At 39.3% G+C, this 16,502-nt stretch overlaps 1 protein-coding gene across 1 annotated transcript in view; it reads right to left on the reverse strand.

Moving 5' to 3' along the window:
- The window catches only part of LOC122788622 (protein transport protein Sec24A-like), a 198,240-nt gene extending 183,656 nt beyond the window's left edge, over nt 1–14,584 (reverse strand). Inside the window, exons 1-3 of the mRNA XM_044055521.1 lie at nt 14,310–14,584; nt 4,997–5,115; nt 4,192–4,247 (exon numbers count right to left, since the gene is read on the reverse strand). Of these exons, the coding sequence (XP_043911456.1) occupies nt 4,192–4,247; nt 4,997–5,115; nt 14,310–14,584 (450 nt within the window). The remainder of the gene's footprint in view (nt 1–4,191; nt 4,248–4,996; nt 5,116–14,309) is intronic.
- Nucleotides 14,585–16,502: the final 1,918 nt, after the last annotated feature.

Below are 16,502 nucleotides of genomic sequence, written 5' to 3' on the forward strand. Positions count from 1 at the left end.
AAACTAATGATTCCTGCATATGCGTTCCTGAGTCTGTTTGCTCTACTGTGGTTACAAATATCATCTCCCTCATCAGTGCTTGGAAAATTATGTAAATGTTCACAATATGTGATCCCTGAAAAACCTTACTTAAGCATGGCTATTAAAATATTTTTGACTATTTTCAAAAGTGATTTCATTGTGGCTACAATCTGTCTTTTTTTCTGCTTTTATTTACTTTTGCTCACTTTTGTATTGTGAATATGCAGTGGAAGTGTGACAGTTACAATCTGTAGTTTACAGTACTGAATTACCATTAATGATGTTGTAACACTGAATTTTGAGTTTGTGGAAATCATTTCTCAAGACTCTGTATTCCAATTCCTTTCCAATACAAACTGCATATTTAATCATATTGCAGAAGTGCATGTATACAGAGGCAGACAGTCTCACACACACACACGCACACACACACACACACACACACACACACACACACACACACACACACACACACACACACACATGCGCGTGCACTCAGGTACACACACACACACACACACACACACACACACACACACACACACACACACACACACACACACACACCTGCAGGAATAAGGTGTCCATCTGTGCTTTTGCTGACTTGGATTTGAATGTCACAATCTGAGTACTTGACACATAACCTGGGGAGGGGGCAGATGGACAGAAACAAAATGAGTAGCTTTGCATGTCTTGCTATTATTGGTCCTGTTGCAGGAAACCCTCAGAGGAGTCCAGGGAGCTGCTCTGAAATTTGTATGAGTAAGAGTGAGTCCAACACTCTACAGCAGATGTAGATCAAGGCGATAACTTCGGTCCTAGCTGAGGGTCACTGTACATTCACTCCCACTAATGAAGCCTCCCAAACCAACAAAAGGTCATTATTCTAACCCCCATTTGTGGGAAAATTGACCAAGAGGAGGTTATGGACACAATACTTATGCCAGACAATCAACTGGATGAATTCTGGGCAAAATGTACACAATATGCATAGAAACAAAGAAAGCTATTAGAGCTTTACAATAGTTAATACACAAACATGTTACTTAGAATCAGTTTGTATACTATGCTGTTCCACGGCACACATTTTAGGTTTTACTACAGTTCAGAAGGAACAAAAGCTTGTTGCCATGTTTCATTTCCAAATATGGATTAAAACTGCATAATGATCAGACCTTGTGGCACACATACTAAATGTCTGAATGTGGTGTTCAAATATGGATTAAACCTGCATAATGATCAGACCTTGTGGCACACATACTAAATGTCTGAACGTGGTGTTCAAATATGGATTAAAACTGCATAATGATCAGACCTTGTGACACATACACTAAATGATTGAACCTGCTGTTCAAATATGGATTAAAACTGCAAAATAATCAGGCCTTGTGGCACATACACTAAATGTCTGAACATGGTGTTCAAATATGGATTAAAACTGCATAATGATCAGACCTTGTGGCACATACACTAAATGTCTGAATGTGGTGTTCAAATATGGATTAAAACTGCATAATGATCAGACCTTGTGGCACATACACTAAATGTCTGATAGTGGTGTTCAAATATGGATTAAAACTGAATAATGATCAGACTTTGTGGCACATACACTAAATGTCTAAATGTGGTGTTCAAATATGGATTAAAACTGCATAATGATCAGACCTTGTGGCACATACACTAATTGTCTGAACCTCCTGTTCAAATATGGATTAAAACTGCAAAATGATCAGACCTTGTGGCACATATACTAAATGTCTGAACGTGGTGTTCAAATATGGATTAAAATTGCATAATGATCAGACCTTGTGGCACATACACTAAATGTCTGAACCTGTTGTTCAAATATGGATTAAAAGTGCATAATGATCAGACCTTGTGGCACATATACTAAATGTCTGAATGTGGTGTTCAAATATGGATTAAAACTGCATAATGATCAGACCTTGTGGCACATACACTAAATGTCTGAACGTGGTGTTCAAATATGGATTAAAACTGCAAAATAATCAGACGTTGTGGCATATACACTAAATGACTGAACCTGTTGTTCAAATATGGATTAAAACTGCAAAATAATCAGACCTTGTGGCACATATACTAAATGTCTGAACCTGCTTTTCAAATATGGAATAAAACTGCATAATGATCAAACCTTGTGGCACATACACTAAATGACTGAAACTGTTGTTCAAATATGGATTAAAACTACAAAATAATCAGTCCTTGTGGCACATATACTAAATGCCTGAACGTGGTGTTCAAATATGGATTAAAACTGCATAATGATCAGACCTTGTGGCACATACACTAATTGTCTGAACCTGCTGTTCAAATATGGATTAAAACTGCAAAATAATCAGACCTTGTGGCACATATACTAAATGTCTGAACATGGCGTTCAAATATGGATTAAAACTGCATAATGATCAGACCTTGTGGCACACATACTAAATGTCTGAACCTGGTGTTCAAATATGGATTAAAACTGCATAATGATCAGACCTTGTGGCACATACACTAAATGTCTGAAAGTGGTGTTCAAATATGGATTAAAACTGCATAATGATCAGACCTTGTGGCAAATATACTAAATGTCTGAACGTGGTGTTCAAATATGGATTAAAACTGCAAAATAATCAGACCTTGTGGCACATATACTAAATGTCTGAACGTGGTGTTCAAATATGGATTAAAACTGCATAATCATCAGACCTTGTGGCACACATACTAAATGTCTGAACCTGCTGTTCAAATATGGATTAAAACTGCATAATGATCAGACCTTATGGCACATATGCTAAATATCTGAACCTGCTGTTTAAATATGGATTAAAACTGCAAAATAATCAGACCTTGTGGCACATATACTAAATGGCTGAACGTGGTGTTCAAATATGGATTAAAACTGCATAATGATCAGACCTTGTGACACATAAACTAAATGTCTGAATGTGGTGATCAAATATGGATTAAAACTGCAAAATGATCAGACCTTGTGGCACATATACTAAATGTCTGAACCTCCTGTTCAAATATGGATTAAAACTGCAAAATGATCAGACCTTGTGGCACATATACTAAATATCTGAACCTGCTGTTCAAATATGGATTAAAACTGCAAAATGATCAGACCTTGTGGCACATACACTAAATGTCTGAACCTGCTCTTCAAATATGGATTAAAACTGCATAATGATCAGACCTTGTGGCACACATACACTAAATGTCTGAACCTGGTGTTCAAATATGGATTAAAACTGCATAATGATCAGACCTTTTGGCACATACACTAAATGTCTGAACGTGGTGTTCAAATATGGATTAAAACTGCATAATGATCAGACCTTTTGTCACATACACTAAATGTCTGAACGTGGTGTTCAAATATGGATTAAAACTGCATAATGATCAGACCTTGTGACACATAAACTAAATGTCTGAATGTGGTGTTCAAATATGGATTAAAACTGCAAAATGATCAGACCTTGTGGCACATACACTAAATGTCTGAACCTGGTGTTCTTCTCATTCTGTGCAGGATTACTACTGCAACAACACATCAAAAGCAGAGGAAAGCTAACCTCTTTCACAATCATCTTTCCCTAATAATGGATGGATAGTCCATTGCTTGACAAAATCTGCTGCACAATGATAGAAAAAGCCAGCATCTAAGGATCAAAAAGCAACTCATGAGCCCTGAGTTAAGCATCAGCATGCCTGTGCAGGTGCCTGCCAGGGAGGGAGAGAATTGAAGAGGGTTTTCCATCTAACTTTCCACAAGTGCAGGGCTGGTGGGCATGTCATGGGGCATGGCTCGCTCTAATAAATCTCTGAAGGAAACTAGGGACCTCCCAGGATTTGTCCACTTGAAAATGGGATGGTAGTGCTGCTTGAGGGGCCATGCCACTCTCAGAAATAGGTGATAGCGCAACCAACATCCATTACATGTCTCTCCCTGAGGACTTATCGCAGCCATGTCATAACTGGCTCTTGGCTAGTAGGAAATGAATTGGCAGAGTTGTGGCAGTCAGCAGGCATAGTTCACCCCCCCCCAAAAACAATTGCACAATGTCCAAGGTATTTTCACCCCCACAAAAAAATAATTGTACAATGTCTAAGGTGTTGTGTATTATTAATAACGCAGTCATAAATAAATGCTTTTCCTACCTCTTTTCTCTGTCTCACGTTAACTAACAGATTGTCTTCAACGGGAATAATAATATCTAAAATGAAAAAGATACAACATAATAGTAGCAGACAAATTAGAGAGTTTAGCCATTGTGTATTATCCCCTTTTTCATTAATTTTCTACCATTATGAGCCTACATTAAACCCTTCATTGGGTCCTGTCTACATGTAAAGATTTGGCATTTCCTAGTTTGATGAAGCAGGCTCCCTGGCCTTGCTATCTTTTTTTTGTTTGTTTCTTCGTAGAATATCATTTCCTCATAAACTTCTTTCAGATTCTCTTTCTCAGTGTCCAATAATATCAATATTACTATGAAATTATACTTTTTTTAGTTAGATCCTTATATTTTTGCCAATTTGTACTTTTAAGGAGCTGAAAAGTTTCGACTTATGAAAATAGCATAAGATATATACGAGACTAAGCTAGATATCCAAGTCTAAATTCCATTAAGTTCCATATGATCTTTGATTTCACTAGATACAAATTCTAGTTTAGTACATCTTATCAAGTTAAAGCACCTCCATTAACCTCTTTCTCTCCTCTCACTTACCTTATTTCTGGTGAATACACGTCCATCACCTTATTAACCTTCCGGCCTCAAACAGTTTCTCTAAATTTTCTGTCTACGTGTTACTACATTGTAATCTCTCCTACTTGAGGTCAGGATTCCAAATGTAATCTAGGTGCAGCTTTACCAAATATGCAAAAAATATTAACAGTTTCCATATCTTGATTTGCATATCATGTGTAGCACAAATTATGCAGTCCTGTATTAAAACGTACCTTCTGTGCTGAGTGAAACTATCATCTGTGGCTCACAGGAGTTTCCTTGGAAGTTGTAGAAATGGACTGAACTGTCAAATGTGATAAATCCAATTAGGGTTTGGTCATTGCTTGGCAGCCTGCCAAGAAAAAATATCAAATGTAACATTACATATATCATATATTTAAAGTAAGTTACACTAATTTATACAACGGGGTTACAAAAGATGTAAAGTTATATTTTATATCAACATAATATTGCAGATTTGTTTACGCGCAGAATAAGGAAGTGATGCATATACCTTCATCAGGATTTAATACATTCCTAGGTTATTACTAGGCTATCGGTCATGCTGACCATTAAGAGCCTGGCCACTGCACTTCTTACTACTTGCTCCTTCTATCCACAATGATCAGAGGAGCAAGATAAGGGATGAATTTATGGATCCATATACATTGACCCAGGCTGGATTTAAAGACATTTAAGGAGCTGCATTGTTTAATGAGTGACTTTCTTTGATTTGGACCAGGACCTTCTGTTTGATTTGGAGTAGGGCCTTATTCCATATGAAGAGACACACTCACAAATGTTCCCACATAACAACAAACACACCACACACAGCAGACAATACAATAGTGTCTCACAAACACAGCACATAAGGCAAAACAATAAACCATCACAGCCCACTAGGCAGAACAATAAATCGCACTAGTCATTAGTGACTCAGTTGTGAGACACACCAATGTCCCTCTCACCAGGCTCGACAAGGAGAGGGTCAAGGGCAGTTTTCTGTCTGGTGCCAGAAGTACTTATGTCTCTGCACAAAAGTACAAGTACGACTCTGTCATTGTACATTTTGGTGTGAATGACTTGAGATGTACCTCCCTGGGCTACATGAAGAGAGACATGATTGAACTATCAGAGTATGTGCTCCAGGCAGGTATGACGCTATCCCTAAGCAGCATCCTACTTTCACCAAGAATGATACCACAATACCAACAAAAAATGATCGACTTCAGCAACTGTCTTAGTTTCTGGTGTCATTCCAAGAGGATCCAGTATCGGTCTGCATTGGATGACATGGTCGACAGGCCTCAGTGGTTTGCCAGAGATGGCCTTCACCTGTCAACACTGGGTTTCTGGATCCTGGTCAAGGCTCTTGCCTCCCCCATTGTGCCTTTATTAGGCAATGTCCCAAAGACAAACCTTCCAACTTAAAAGATCTGTCAAAAAGCAAATTGAAAGTCATGCTGCTTAATGCTAGGAGCCTTAACCTGAAAATTGACTCACTGGAGGTACTCCTTACATTGGAAGATGCTGATGTCTGTGTGGTCACAGAAGCTTGGTTCAGGACTTTGGAGAGCACCCCTGCCTTACCAGGCTATACCTCATTCCACATATTCCGACCCCAAAATGAGGTCAAGAAGACTAAGGGTGGTGGTGTCTCTATCTTCATTAAGGACAGGTACACCTCCAGACTGGTTTGCCAGCATGAGACACTGGAACTAGTCCAGGTACAACTGACAGTTGGCAAGACATCCATCCAAGTTATAGCTAGCTATAGACCCCCCCCCTCCATGAATCAGGACACCCACTCCTCTTACCTGGATCTTCAAGGTACCCACTAACACCCTGATCCTTCGTGACTTCAGCTACCCCACCATAGACTGGGTGAACTATTCTTGCACTAATGCACTCTCTCAATGATTCCTCGACTTCATCAGTTCTAATGCACTAGACCAGCTCGTCTCATCCCCCACAAGGGGAGATAACATTCTGGACTTGGTTCTCACCAACATGGGTGACTGCTGCACCACTCCCACAGTATGTTCTTCCATGGTGAGATCAGATCATCATAATGTCTCATTCGAAGTTTTTGTCCCACCCAACCCCCCCCCCCAGCCATAATCAAGCTAGAAAACTTTTCAAAAGCTGACTACAACCTCCTAAGGGAGGGTATCCCTGGCTTCACACCACCGCCCCTCAGAGGATGCACGTCATGGACTTAGCCATAACCAATAAAACTAAAACTTGCTCCTCAAGGAAACACAAACCTGTTTGGTAAACATCCTCTATCAACATGTTTTACAACAAAAGAAAGAAACTGTTGTCCAAGGGTAAAAGAGAACAAATTCCAAATGGGAAACACTCCCTCCTTAACCTCAAGAAGCAAATTAGATCACTAGTGAAAACCTCCAAGGCCAATGAAACTAGCCTCCATAACAAACAGGAACCATAAAACCTTCTTTAGTTACATCGGGAATTCTGTGGCAAAGCCCAGGTTTATTCTGAATTAATACTTAACAGTATCACTTACACTGATCCCGTTGACTTAGCCAACCTGCTAGCAGATAGGTTCAATGCAAACTTCACCCCTCTGTCCCCCCAAAGGCCCTTTTGACATCTCCAGTACGTGTCCCACACCTCACATTTCTGTAGATCAAGTGTTAGAGGCCCTATCCAAGGAAAATAACACAGCTTCCATGGGACCTGATAGTATCCAGGATGTATTCTGCACCAACTCCAGCAAGAGCTGGCTTCACCATTGAGCATCCTATTCAACCACAGCCTAAGTACTGGCTTCATTCCAGCAAAGTGGAGAACTGCCATGGTCATCCCCTTGCACAAATGTGGTGACACTACTGACCCTGGAAATTATCATCCCATTAGTTTGACAAGTCTGATATGTAAGGCCATAGAGTGTATTACTATGGGTCTCATAAACAAGGACATAGGTAATCTCCAAGCACTTGATCCCACCATGTTCGGATTCATCAAGGGCAGATCTTGCCTGTTGAACCTGGTTGACTTCTTTGAGACTGTCACCAAGGCCCTGAATGAGGGAAAGTCAGTACATACAGCTTACCTTGACTTGGCCAAGGCCTTTGACACAATCCCCCACTTGGGCATCATCAAAAAGCTAACACAACTTGGCTTAAATCCCTATCTCATCAGATGGATGGCCAACTGTCTCACCGACAGAACCCTCAAAGTCAAAATAGGCACCTCCACCTCTGATAGCAGACCTGTCACTAGTGGAGTTCCCCAGGGATCTGTCCTGGAGCTGTTTGGCATCTATTTCTCAAAGGTCCAGGCAAAGAAAAAAGTCCTGTGGCTGACCAAGGTTGTGGACAACTGTAGGGTGGGTGCTGTCATTGACTCCCCAAATTATGTTAATATATGGCAAGAGGGTCTCACAGCAGCTAATGAATGGTGCCAAAGTAATGACTTTAAGCTAAATGCAAAAAAATATATCATCATACCATTTGGCAAAACTATGACCCCTGTTGATTACCACATCAATGGCAAAATGGCAACCCCCTAAGCACACAACCTGTTGATAACAACCTCACATTCAACCATCATGTAGCGGCAGTGGTCAGAAAAGCATTTTACTTGGTTCATCTCATAAGTAAAGGGATTGCACACAGAAAAAAGAAGGTTATTACATCTCTATACTCCTCCCTCATTAGACCAGTAATTGAGTATAAGGCCCCATTTGGGATGTACCTCTCCAAACATCTGCACCAACTGGAAAGGCCACTGAAATACCACACAAAGAGAATCCATTGCCTCCGACACCTATCCTATACAGACAGGCTCAAATCACTATCACTCTGTTCGGTATCATATAGATTGCTCAGGGTGATCTGTGTCTCGCCTACAAGGCAATCTTGGACCCTGCCCTACTAGAGATGCTCCATATCCATAAGTCTAACTCCTCACGCACTACCCACTTAAAAGACCTGAATCTAATATGCGACATCAACAAAACTTGCTGGAGAGACAGGCTTGTCCCCAGAGGCTGCCCCATCTCTGGAATAGACTTCCCATATATGTCAAACAGAGGACCTCACTGACCCTCTTCAAGTGCAACCTTGATGAGTGGATGGGAAACAACAAATTTTTCCCAGGGGTTCCACCTATGTCCCTCACTGACAGGTGCTGGCTGAGGTTTCTTTTTGGGGATAAACCCTTGGCTAGGTTTGGAAAGGCCCCAGGGCCATTAGTCTAGTAACCTCCTATGCTCCTAAGAGTATGATTTAAGAGAGGTATCTATCCTGTCAACAAATCCCATTAATATGACAATGTAAAGTTTGATCTAGCACATAGAAATGGGTATTATTGTTGCTGTCTGTTTTAGGAACGTGTAAAAGGTTATGCAAGGCATGCTGGTTTGCAGCCTTGTAAGCGAAGTAAAGGTTACCTTGTAGAAGTATGAAGGAGATGGAGTGGAGTGGTAGAGCTTTCAGATGTTCTCTCTACTTTGGAAGCCCATACTTGAGACCTTTTCACTGTGGGAAAATTGCGTTATTTCTGTGTTTACAGTATGTCTGCATACATATATGTCAGAGGGGCATTATATTGTATTATAGATATGATAATGGCAGTATGTCTGCATACATATATGTCAGAGGGGCATTATATCGTATTATAGATATGATAATGGCAGTATGTCTGCATACATATATGTCAGAGGGGCATTATATCGTATTATAGATATGATAATGGCAGTATGTCTGTATACATATATGTCAGAGGGGCATTATATCGTATTATAGATATGATAATGGCAGTATGTCTGTATACATATATGTCAGAGGGGCATTATATCGTATTATAGATATGATAATGGCAGTATGTCTGCATACATATATGTCAGAGGGGCATTATATTGTATTATAGATATGATAACGGCAGTATGTCTGCATACATATATGTCAGAGGGGCATTATATTGTATTATAGATATGATAACGGCAGTATGTCTGCATACATATATGTCAGAGGGGCATTATATTGTATTATAGATATGATAATGGCAGTATGCCTGCATACATATATGTCAGAGGGGCATTATATCGTATTATAGATATGATAATGGCAGTATGTCTGCATACATATATGTCAGAGGGGCATTATATCGTATTATAGATATGATAATGGCAGTATGTCTGCATACATATATGTCAGAGGGGCATTATATTGTATTATAGATATGATAATGGCAGTATGTCTGCATACATATATGTCAGAGGGGCATTATATTGTATTATAGATATGATAACGGCAGTATGTCTGCATACATATATGTCAGAGGGGCATTATATTGTATTATAGATATGATAACGGCAGTATGCCTGCATACATATATGTCAGAGGGGCATTATATCATATTATAGATATGATAATGGCAGTATGTCTGCATACATATATGTCAGAGGGGCATTATATTGTATTATAGATATGATAATGGCAGTATGTCTGCATACATATATGTCAGAGGGGCATTATATTGTATTATAGATATGATAATGGCAGTATGTCTGCATACATATATGTCAGAGGGGCATTATATCGTATTATAGATATGATAATGGCAGTATGTCTGCATACATATATGTCAGAGGGGCATTATATCGTATTATAGATATGATGATGGCAGTATGTCTGCATACATATATGTCAGAGGGGCATTATATCGTATTATAGATATGATGATGGCAGTATGTCTGCATACATATATGTCAGAGGGGCATTATATCGTATTATAGATATGATAATGGCAGTATGTCTGCATACATATATGTCAGAGGGGCATTATATCGTATTATAGATATGATAATGGCAGTATGTCTGCATACATATATGTCAGAGGGGCATTATATCGTATTATAGATATGATAATGGCAGTATGTCTGCATACATATATGTCAGAGGGGCATTATATTGTATTATAGATATGATAATGGCAGTATGTCTGCATACATATATGTCAGAGGGGCATTATATTGTATTATAGATATGATAATGGCAGTATGTCTGCATACATATATGTCAGAGGGGCATTATATCGTATTATAGATATGATAATGGCAGTATGTCTGCATACATATATGTCAGAGGGGCATTATATTGTATTATAGATATGATAATGGCAGTATGTCTGTATACATATATGTCAGAGGGGCATTATATCGTATTATAGATATGATGATGGCAGTATGTCTGCATACATATATGTCAGAGGGGCATTATATCGTATTATAGATATGATGATGGCAGTATGTCTGCATACATATATGTCAGAGGGGCATTATATCGTATTATAGATATGATGATGGCAGTATGTCTGCATACATATATGTCAGAGGGGCATTATATCGTATTATAGATATGATAATGGCAGTATGTCTGCATACATATATGTCAGAGGGGCATTATATCGTATTATAGATATGATAACGGCAGTATGTCTGCATACATATATGTCAGAGGGGCATTATATCGTATTATAGATATGATAACGGCAGTATGTCTGCATACATATATGTCAGAGGGGCATTATATCGTATTATAGATATGATAACGGCAGTATGTCTGCATACATATATGTCAGAGGGGCATTATATCGTATTATAGATATGATAATGGCAGTATGTCTGCATACATATATGTCAGAGGGGCATTATATCGTATTATAGATATGATAATGGCAGTATGTCTGCATACATATATGTCAGAGGGGCATTATATTGTATTATAGATATGATAACGGCAGTATGTCTGCATACATATATGTCAGAGGGGCATTATATTGTATTATAGATATGATAACGGCAGTATGTCTGCATACATATATGTCAGAGGGGCATTATATTGTATTATAGATATGATAATGGCAGTATGTCTGCATACATATATGTCAGAGGGGCATTATATCGTATTATAGATATGATAATGGAGGTGTAGAGAGCGATAATCTGAAGGCTCTGCCTTCTGTCATTAATTGCATTAGGTAGAAAGGTTTTCTAATAATATATAAGCCAAACCAGCTCCATGACAGTCAAAGGCTTTATTTGACAAGACCAAAGAAAAGTATCCAAGCAAATACAAAATTAGATTTCACTTAGCGCTTTCACCCATCCATCAACTTGGGCATCATCAGAGTAAGAAGTGAAATGCAAGTTCCAGTTCTTAAAAGTCAATTCATACACACGCCCCCTTCTTGAAATCAATCAGAAATGCTAAACAATTAATTATTTAGAATTCAAAATAAAATTAAAAATGTTCCAAGAAACAAGATGATAGCCAATAAAATTCAATGTTACTCTAAACAATACTATCTCATGCTATAAAATAAAATGCCTTACACTACCATACTATATAAAACACCCCTACTTAATAAAAATCAAAAAAACATAATGGTGATTTTGAAAAAAAATGTCTATTGTACATTTTATAAATTTTATAATGCATAATACACATGAATTAATGTATAACTGTATAGTCAGTAATTGTGTGTAAATTGTTGTTTCATGTTAGACACAATAGGACCTATGTTTTAAAATACTGGACAGTGAGATGTGATCATTGATCCCTGGTGATCTAGATGCATCCAGTCTAAGCTGCCACAAACACTCCTTGACCTCCAATAAGGTCTTAGCATCACCACCTTTCCCATTATGTGGAATCTTATCCACTACAAAAAATATATTTTTTAAAAAAATAATGCAACTCTGTGTACAAACAGAGCATTAGTGGCTTTTTGTTCCTTATGTCTCTTGTGTGCTCCAAAATCCTAAGTCTTAATTTTCTAATAGTTTTCCCTACGTATGTTCCAAGAAACAAGATGATAGCCAATAAAATTCAATGTTACTCTAAAAAATACTATCTCACACTATAAAATAAAATGCCTTACACTACCATACTATATAAAACACCCCTACTTAATAAATAACAAAAAACAATAACTGATAGCTTAGGGTCAAAAAAGAGTTTATTGTCTGTGACTGTATTCAAATCTATTATGATAGTATCGAATTCAAGTATTATATTTGCCTTGGTTAACAAACAAAAACATTGACGTCTGAAACACTGGCCACAATACGTTACAAAAACATTGACTTCTGAAACACCGGCCACAATACGTTACAAAAACATTGACTTCTGAAACACCGGCCACAGTACATTACAAAAACATTGACTTCTGAAACACCGACCACAATACGTTACAAAAACGTTGACTTCTGAAACACCGACCACAATACATTACAAAAACATTGATTTCTGAAACACCGACCACAATACATTACAAAAACGTTGAGTTCTGAAACACCGACCACAATACATTGACAATGCAGAAACTGATGTGCTATTATGCATGTGCTGAGAACCAACCCCACCCCTCCCAATTATATTTACTAGCATAGAGACTGCCCAACCCACCCCTCAAAATTAGATTTACTAGCATAGAGACTGCCCAACCCCACCCCTCCCAATTAGATTTACTAGCATAGAGACTGCCCAACCCCACCCCTCCCAATTAGATTTACTAGCATAGAGACTGCCCAACCCCACCCCTCCCAATTAGATTTACTAGCATAGAGACTGCCCAACCGCACCCTCCCAATTAGATTTACTAGCATAGAGACTGCCCAACCCCACCCCTCCCAATTAGATTTACTAGCATAGAGACTGCCCAACCCCACCCCTCCCAATTAGATTTACTAGCATAGAGACTGCCCAACCCCACCCCTCCCAATTAGATTTACTAGCATAGAGATTGCACAAAATCAAGTAGTCGGAATATTGCAAAATACCAAGAATTGTGTGATCTCACACACCTGTTGACCATCTGCTTAGTCAACCAAAAGCGCTCAACTAAACAAATGTCATCCAATTTCACTGTCGACTGAAACCACAGCACTCATTTCAAGATGTATCATTTTATAATGTAGAAGCAGGGGTGTTCTTGCTTCCCCAAAATAAAACAAAACAAAATATACTACATTTCTTTACATTACGCTTAAGACCTTGGTCCTGACAAAAGGAGTGTTTTTTTTTTTCTGGGGGGGGGGGGGTTAGTCCCTTTTGGGGGATATACATGTCATATGTTGAGCTGATGACAGCTGTGAGTTTATAGTCATTAGCAAAGTTAATCAGCCAGTCACCCTAAATATTGAACTGAGGATCAGAAAGTAAATGATGAAAAGAGGTGGTTCTAAACAGAAAACTGTGAAATATCACTGGTCACCTATCTTTCTGAGGAGAGTGTGCCTGCAGCCTTGACTGTGTGGGTTCACTCTGAGAGATGGCTTGTTGTCCCATGAATCTTGTAAGGATTTACATTTAATTTTATAGTTTTTTAATAAGGTCAAAGTGTGGCATTATGTCACAGGCTTTAGCTAAATTTAGGTATGCATTGTGCAGTGAGTTCTCAAAGAAATTCATGAGATTTAGTAAGGAGGACCCACTTTTTACAAAGTCAGTATGGTAGGAACAAGAACTTGAAAGCTACCAATATCATTATTTATGAGGTCCACAATGATACTTTCCATTGCTTTGCAAATGATTGATGATAAGACTAATTGCCCTGTAGTTCCCCAGTATCAGTGGTAAGACCATCCATGTAAATGGAGCTTCAGCGATAGGCCCATCCATGTAGAATGGAGCTTCAGTGGTAGGACCATCCATGCGGATTCGTGCTTCACTGGTAGGGCCATCCATGTGCAGTGGTGCTTCAGTGGTAGGACCATCCATGCAGAATAGAGTTTCAGTGATAGGCTCATCCATGTAGAGTGGTGCTTCAGTGGTAGGACCATCCATGCGGAGTGGTGCTTCATGGTAGGACCATGCATGCAGAGTGGTGCTTCAATGGTAGGACCATCCATGGGGAGTGGTTCTTCAGTGGTAGGGCCATCAATGCCGAGTGATGCTTCAGTGGTAGGGCCATCCATGTGGAGTGGTGCTTCAGTGATAGGCCCATTAATGTAGAGTGGTGCTTCAGAGGTAGGACCATCCATGTGGAGTGGTGCTTCAGTGGTAGGACCATCAATGTGGAGTGGTGCTAAAATAGCTTTCATCCAGGCTTCAGGCACATACTCAGTAAAGAGGCTAAGACTGAATGGGTTTAAGAGAGAATTGGTGAAGCAGTGTTTTATGCTAACAAAGAGACATACTGTTATGTAGTTTCAAACCCTTAGTGCTATTGTTTTTGGTTTTGGAGAGGACTTTTAAGACTTGTTCGGAAGTAATTATAAGCAATGGTAATGACTAAATGGAGCAAGACGAAGAAAAACGAGAAGCAGGAAGAGATGTTTCGACTACCTTTATCCACCAGTATGCTAGGTCAGAGTAGGTAGTACCACCTGAGATCAGTGCTGTGTAGTACTGAATATTACTGCTAAGGTCCGAGTAGGTAGTGCCACCTGAGATCAGTGCTGTGTAGTACTGAATATTACTGCTAAGGTCAGAGTAGGTAGTACCGCCTGAGATCAGTGCTGTGTAGTACTGAATATTACTGCTAAGGTCAGAGTAGGTAGTACCACCTGAGATCAGTGCTGTGTAGTACTGAATATTACTGCTGAAGTCAGAGTAGGTAGTACCACCTGAGATCAGTGCTGTGTAGTACTGAATATTACTGCTAAGATCAGAGAAGGTAGTACCACCTGAGATCAGTGCTGTGTAGTACTGAATATTACTGCTAAGGTCAGAGTAGGTAGTACCACCTGAGATCAGTGCTGTGTAGTACTGAATAGTATTACTAAGGTCAGAGTAGGTAGTACCACCTGAGATCAGTGCTGTGTAGTACTGAATATTACTGCTAAGGTCAGAGTAGGTAGTACCACCTGAGATCAGTGCTGTGTAGTACTGAATATTACTGCTAAGGTCAGAGTAGGTAGTACCACCTGAGATCAGTGCTGTGTAGTACTGAATATTACTGCTAAGGACAGAGTAGGTAGTACCACCTGAGATCAGTGCTGTGTAGTACTGAATATTACTGCTAAGGCCAGAGTAGGTAGTACCACCTGAGATCAGTGCTGTGTAGTACTGAATATTACTGCTAAGGACAGAGTAGGTAGTACCACCTGAGATCAGTGCTGTGTAGTACTGAATATTACTACTAAGGTCAGAGTAGGTAGTACCACCTGAGATCAGTGCTGTGTAGTACTGAATATTACTGCTAAGGTCAGAGTAGGTAGTACCACCTGAGATCAGTGCTGTGTAGTACGGAATATTACTGCTAAGGTCAGAGTAGGTAGTACCACCTGAGATCAGTGCTGTGTAGTACTGAATATTACTGCTAAGATCAGAGAAGGTAGTACCACCTGAGATCAGTGCTGTGTAGTGCTGAATATTACTACTAAGGTCAGAGTAGGTAGTACCACCTGAGATCAGTGCTGTGTAGTACTGAATATTACTGCTAAGGTCAGAGTAGGTAGTACCACCTGAGATCACTGCTGTGTAGTACTGAATATTACTGCTAAGACCAGAGAAGGTAGTACCGCCTGAGATCAGTGCTGTGTAGTGCTGAATATTACTGCTAAGGTCAGAGTAGGTAGTACCACCTGAGATCAGTGCTGTGTAGTACTGAATATTACTGCTAAGGACAGAGTAGGTAGTACCACCTGAGATCAGTGCTGTGTAGTGCTGAATATTACTACTAAGGTCAGAGTAGGTAGTACCACCTGAGATCAGTGCTGTGTAGTACTGAATATTACTGCTAAGGTCAGAGTAGGTAGTA

This window comes from Protopterus annectens, chromosome 14.part0 (assembly GCF_019279795.1).
Source record: "Protopterus annectens isolate FY-2018-M chromosome 14.part0, PAN1.0, whole genome shotgun sequence".
NCBI lineage: Eukaryota > Metazoa > Chordata > Ceratodontiformes > Protopteridae > Protopterus > Protopterus annectens.